Here is a 6,552-nt window from a genome sequence, read left to right as displayed (position 1 = left end):
TAGAGTGACAAAGAGAGAGACATGAGAATGAGAGAGAGACAGACAGATACAAGGAGAGGCAGACAGAAAGAGAGAAACATAGAGACAGAGGAAGAGAGAGACAGATAGATAGACAGGAGAGACAGAGAGACATGCAGAAACAGAGAGACAGACAGATCGAGACATACAGTATTAGAGAGAGAGAGACAGAGAGCAAAAGACAGATTGGTTCACAGAATGAGAGAAAGAGATAGACAAGACATAGAGTGACAAAGAGAGACAGAAGGGGAGAAAACCAAATAGAAAGAGACACACAGACAGACAGGCAAAAAGAGGGGTAGTGAGAGAGAGAGAGAGAGAGAGAGAGAGAGAGAGAGAGAGAGAGAGAGAGAGAGGGAGAGAGGGAGAAAGAGAGAGAGAGAGAGAGAGAGAGAGAGAGAGGGAGAAAGAGAGAGAGAGAGAGAGAGAGAGAGAGAGAGAGAGAGAGAGAGAGAGAGAGAGAAAAGTTGGGAGAAGGGAAGATGAAGTCTAACTGGTGGTCTGATCTTAAAGCCCCTTGTCTTCTACTGTAACCCTGATGAAGCACATCCACACACACACACCAAAATCAACCACTCACAATTTTTAAATGTCTATTTAAAAATCCATATGCATGAGTGTATGTAAACGAAGAGAGAGCGAGTGTGTGTGTGTGTGTGTGAGAGAGAGAGACTAGAGAGAGAGAATTCACTTATCTGAGACACTAACAGGCTGCTCAGTAGCTTAAGAGGAGCCCTCTGTCTGCTTACAGTGATAGATGAGGATTAGACCAGCAGAGGAAGACAGACAGACAGACAGACAGTCAGAGAGAGACAGAGAGAGAAAGAGAGAGACGTCCCCTGACCTTTCCTGCTCTCTATCTATGGTCACTCTCTGTTACTGGTGATGTCAGCTGATGTATTACTATGCGATAGTGACAGAGGACTTGGCTTTCTTTAGTTGGGCTGTAGAGTCTCTCACCTCCTAAACCTGTGCCTGCTCTGCAGATGCAGCTTTATTAAAGTGCAGATGAGGTTACTGCCAAACATCCACCATCACTGATAACATCACACAAAACACACACACACACAACATATGTGTGTGTGTGTGTGAGTGTATATGCAATTTTCAAATCACATTCTACTTCCACAGATATGATGTGTATGCAGCAGAGAGAGAGAGCGAGAGAGAGAGGAGAGAGAGAGAGACAAAGAGAGAGTGACAGACAGATGAAGAGAGAGACAAATTGAGAAAGTGGAGACGAAAGACAGACAGAGATACAGAGAGAGTGACAGAGACAGACTGACTAAGAGAATGAGAGAGCTAGAGAGAGGCAGACAGACAGTGAGACAGATAGGCGAAAAGAGAGAGAGACAGAAACAGATAGAGAGAGAGAGACAGAGCCAAGTAGACACAGAAAGAGAGAGTACGAGACAGACAGAATTATAGAGTGAGAAAGAGACTGAGAGAGAGAGAGAGAGAGAGAGAGAGAGAGAGATGTCTGAAGCATTAATGATGGTCATGCCCCACGCTGTTGCAGTCTCCAGCTGAGTGAACGTGTGTGTATGAAGTCAGCAGGTCTGACACAGATTACATTTATTAGGCTTCATTTATGACACTATTAGGTCGACGCTGAGTCGGCTGCAAAGACCCACAAAGCCGTCAGAGCAACTACAGGCCGTAAGTCTGAAACTGCAGCACAGCTGATTCTGCTCCCCTTCATTACAGCAGAGAGAGAGAGAGAGAGAGAGAGAGAGAGAGAGAGAGAGAGAGAGAGAGAGACAGACAGAGAGACAGAGAGAGAGAGACAGAGAGAGAGAGAGAGAGAGACAGACAGAGAGAGAGAGAGACAGAGAGACAGAGAGAGAGAGAGAGAGAGAGAGACAGACAGAGAGAGAGAGACACAGAGAGAGAGAGACAGAGAGAGAGAGAGACAGAGAGAGAGACAGACAGAGTGAGAGAGAGAGACACAGAGAGAGAGAGAGAGAGAGAGAGACAGACAGAGAGAGGGAAAAGGACGCTCGAGCTGGCGTGCTATTGATGTTTACTAATTACAGCATCAGCCAGATCCTTAAATTAGCATTTAAAAGGACAGCTCGCTGTGGTCGCGCGCCTTCATCAAAGACCAGGCTGAATGCCTCTCGCGCCCGACAAGACTGTGCGCGTGCCGGCCTGCTCACCACAAACGGTGCATGTTTCACATTTTAATGCACGATGGTGGAAAATGCACTCGTTGAATATGAATGCGTGTGATTTTTCCACTCGGTCTGAAAGCTTGATTCCCACAGCGCGCGCTGACTGACGAACACTGCGTGTATTTACTGAGAGGAGACTAATAAAGGGCTCTAATACAGCTAATAAGTACTGATACAGGACTTCAGTGCAGCTTTAACACACACTTCAGTGCAAATCAGTCATCAGTACTGACTGTATCAGAGAGCGCGACTAACTAAACACTAAATTATGATTCTTGTCATTTTTGCATATTTTAAAAAGCGACAAAACTTTTATAGGTGAGAGAGAGAGAGAGAGAGAGAGAGAGTGAGAGGGATGGAGGGAGAGAGAGACACAGAGAAAGGGACAAACAGACAGAGAGAGAGAGAGAGAGAGAGAGAGAGAGAGAGAGAGAGATGGAGGGAGAGAGAGACACAGAGAAAGGGACAAACAGACAGAGAGAGAGAGAGAGAGAGAGAGAGAGAGAGAGAGAGAGAGAGAGAGAGGATGGAGGGAGAGAGAGACACAGAGAAAGGGACAAACAGACAGAGAGAGAGAGAGAGAGAGAGAGAGAGAGCGATAGATGGAGGGAGAGAGAGACACAGAGAAAGGGACAAACAGACAGAGAGAGAGAGAGAGAGAGAGAGAGAGAGAGAGAGAGATAGATGGAGGGGGAGAGAGAGACACAGAGAAAGGGACAAACAGACAGACAGAGAGAGAGAGAGAGAGAGAGAGAGAGAGAGAGAGAGAGAGAGAGACAGACAGACAGACAGACAGAAAGACAGGGAGAGAGATAAACAGAAAATGAGAGATAAGCCAGATAGCCAGAGAGACACGGACAGAGATAGCAGGGGACAGAAAGAGAGGGAGAGGGACAGCGAGAGAGACAGGAAGTAAGAAGGATAGATAAAAAGAGGAAGATGTGAAGAAAGAAAGACGGGAGGAGAGGGAGAGACAGAGAAAAAGGAAGAGACAGGAGAGAGAGAGACAGATTGAGAAAGGGACAGACAGAGGGAGACAGGTAGAAAGACACAGGGGGTGCATAGAGAGAAACAGAGAAAGACAGATAGGAAGAGAGACATGGAGAGAGAGGAGAGAAAGAGAGGGACAGGTAGATAGAGAGAGAGACAGAAAGAGAAAATGAGATAGAGAGAGAAATAGAGAGACATGAGGAAAGACAGAGAGAGAAAGAGAGAGAGAGAGACTTACCACCAGGACGAGTCTACGCGCGGCGTGAGGATGAGGAGCAGGATGATGAAGGCGCAGTAGAGCCGCGAGGAAGCTCGGGCGCCGTCCGCCGAGTTCGAGCTGCCGGTGCCAGCGGCGTATCCGCCGTGACTCCGGAGATTGGCGTGGGGTTTGGAACCCGCGTGCATGGCGGTCACGGCAGGCATGGTAGGGGGCTATTATCCTCGGTTTCAGAGGGCAGGAGGAGACGCGTGTGTCCAGCGCTCTCAGCAGCGCGTGTTCATCACGGCCGACCAGACGCGGCGCTGCGCGCGGGCGATGCGCGCTCCACCGAGCAGTAGCGCCGATCTGGCCGAGTGCGAGCGCGTGCCATTTAAAAAGTATTCCCCACGAGCTGGCAAAGGCAGCAGAAATAATCCGAGCCAGACGCTGGAGAACTCTCTCTGCTCTCCTCTGTGTGTGTGTGTGTGTGTGTGTGTGTGTAAACGTTTGTGTGTGTGCGTGCCTCTCTCTCTCTCTCTCTCTCTCTCTCTCTCTCTCTCTCTCTCTCTCTCTCTCTCTCCCTCTCTCTCTCTTTGCTCTCTCTCTCACTATTTTCCCACCTCCTCTGGATGCTCACGGAGCGCGCACGCCTGACCCTTGTCGCTCCCTGTGTGCGCGCGCTTGGCGCAGAAACGAGGTACCTTTGTGGCCTTTGAAGAAGGGGAAGAGCGCGCGAGGCCCCCTGCGCTCTGCCATTGGAGCATTCACGAGTCCATGCGAGACCAACCAGAATACTGTGTTGAAGCGTGCGAGCTGTGAGGAGGCGGAGGGTGGGAGCCAAAAGAGAGAGAAAGAGAGAAAGAGAGAGAGAGAGAGAGAGCGCAGTTCTGAGAGGCCCTCAGGCTCGAGCTCTTTTTGGGTAAAGCTTGCACGACACCTTACCACGCTCTAACACCAGCTCACCTGTAAAGCAAACTCTTCTGATAAATGTTCATATATCATTACATATTTTTTAAATAATTTATTTATAAATAATCATACTGTTGTAAGAAGTTGTAACTCACAACAAAAAACCCTATTATCATTATCACTATCGTTGTCATCACCACTGTCATTATCATTATCATCACCCTCATTTTCTTCAGCTATTATCATCACTACTATCACTGTCATAATCATCATTATCTTTACCATCATCACGATCACCATCATAATCATAAATATCATCTCCATTATCATTGTCATTACTTTTAGCAATATCACCATGACCACCATCATAATCATCGTCAACTTTAATTATCACCATCACTATCATAATCATTGCCATCATCACCATCATTAACATTACTATCAGCATCACCATCCTCACACATCCTCATCCATCACCACAATTATGATTGCCATTATCATCCCATCAGCATAATTCCCACCATCACCACCATTATCATCATTGCCATCATCCCTGCCATCATTCCCACCATTATCATCACTGCTATCATTCCCACCACCACCATTATCATCATTGCCATCATTCCCACCATCACCACCATTATCATCACTGCTATCATCCCTGCCATTATTCCCACCACCACCATTGTCATCATTCATCATCACTGCCATCATTCCCACCACCACCATTATCATCATTGCCATCATTCCCACCATTACCACCATTATCATCATTGCTATCATCCCTGCCATCATTCCCACCACCACCACCATTATCATCATTGCCATCATTCCCACCATTGCCACCATTATCATCATTGCTATCATCCCTGCCATCATTCCCACCACCACCACCATTATCATCATTCATCATCACTGCCATCATTCCCACCACCACCATTATCACCATTGCCATCATTCCCTTCATCATCACCATTATCATCATGGCCATATTTCCCACGTTTGGGAAACCCAGTCTGGTCCAGGAGGGCAGCGCAGTTTGGTAATTCCTTGTCCGTAAGTTGCTCTGTAGCTACACTTGTTTCAAATAAATAGGATCATCATTAACTGATGAGCTGGATCGGACGTGCTTGAGCAGGACCAGATTTTGGCCCTTAGAACCTGGCTGCTTCTCATAGATTGTCTTACCTGGGTCAAGGCCTCGGGTTCCAGGAAGTAAACGTGTAATGCTGGGATGTCTCTGGCATGAAACAAGACGACTTAGATCAAATGATCAAAAGCCAATCCCTTAAGCAAACAGCACCTAGCGCCTGGCTGAGGGGATGTATCACACCAAAGGCTCCTGTGTTGTTGCATTCCTAGGAGACCTTTACAGTAATGCTAGCTGGCGGAAGAATAGACCCAAATCCCTCTTGGAATTGAAACTATTAGAATTAGCTAACCCAAACTGTTGTTTTCAGCGGGAACTGAGGGAACAATTATAATGTTTATACTTAAATCCTAAATTAGGCTAATCTGCTTTCTCTGACATTTTTATTTCTTCTTAAACTTTAGCCCTTTCGGAGGCGAGGCTTTTGTTCCCCTAAAGCTAACAAGGCTGAGAAGTGGTGTTTTGTGTGTGTGTGTGTGTGTGAGAGAGAGAGAGAGAGAGAGAGAGAGAGAGAGAGAGAGAAAGAGAGAGAGAGTGAGAAAGAGAGAGAGGCCATGTAAGGGAACCACATTCCTGCATTACCAACATTAATGTTTGCCATATTGTGTATTCTTACAATTAAAATTATTACAATTATTATTTTCCCTTTAATTACCAAACACTCAGTATGATAATTTCTGTCATATAATTGGATCACACCGTACTTCAGCCTATGCAGAATGTAAGCAAAGGCCTGTACAAGGTCTGATTTGTTGCAAGGCTTGTTTTACATAACCAAAAGAAGTGATCTGAGGCAAAAAAAAATAAAAACCAAAAAAACTGGGAGGCAACCTTCTGATGAGTCAGCAACATCACAAAAAGGTCATTTTCACCCTGACTTCAAGCCGCTTACTGAATAAAGGAAGTGATGAGGAGGTGCTGATTTGGAGCCAGTTCTCCATCTGAGAGGAACTGACCTCAGATCACTGACCCAAGGTTCAAACTTCAAGCAGGAAAACTGTTAGTCTTTGGAAGCCGTCATCTGAATGGTCGTCTGTCGGATTTCACCGCCGTGGCCTGCATCTGTGTAAAATAGAAGCTCATTTTGTAAGAAGCTAGGCACATGGTGCTGC

At 46.4% G+C, this 6,552-nt stretch overlaps 1 protein-coding gene across 1 annotated transcript in view; it reads right to left on the bottom strand.

The window, feature by feature from the left end:
* Nucleotides 1-4,092, bottom strand: part of wnt2bb (wingless-type MMTV integration site family, member 2Bb) — a 23,142-nt gene extending 19,050 nt beyond the window's left edge. Inside the window, exon 1 of the mRNA XM_072681623.1 lies at nucleotides 3,421-4,092. Coding sequence (XP_072537724.1) covers nucleotides 3,421-3,605 — 185 coding nt within the window. The 5' untranslated portion in view covers nucleotides 3,606-4,092. The remainder of the gene's footprint in view (nucleotides 1-3,420) is intronic.
* Nucleotides 4,093-6,552: the final 2,460 nt, after the last annotated feature.

This window comes from Salminus brasiliensis, chromosome 6 (assembly GCF_030463535.1).
Source record: "Salminus brasiliensis chromosome 6, fSalBra1.hap2, whole genome shotgun sequence".
Classification (NCBI taxonomy): domain Eukaryota; kingdom Metazoa; phylum Chordata; class Actinopteri; order Characiformes; family Bryconidae; genus Salminus; species Salminus brasiliensis.
Note: the sequence above shows the minus strand (reverse complement) of the source record. Positions and strands in the feature narration are given on the sequence as shown.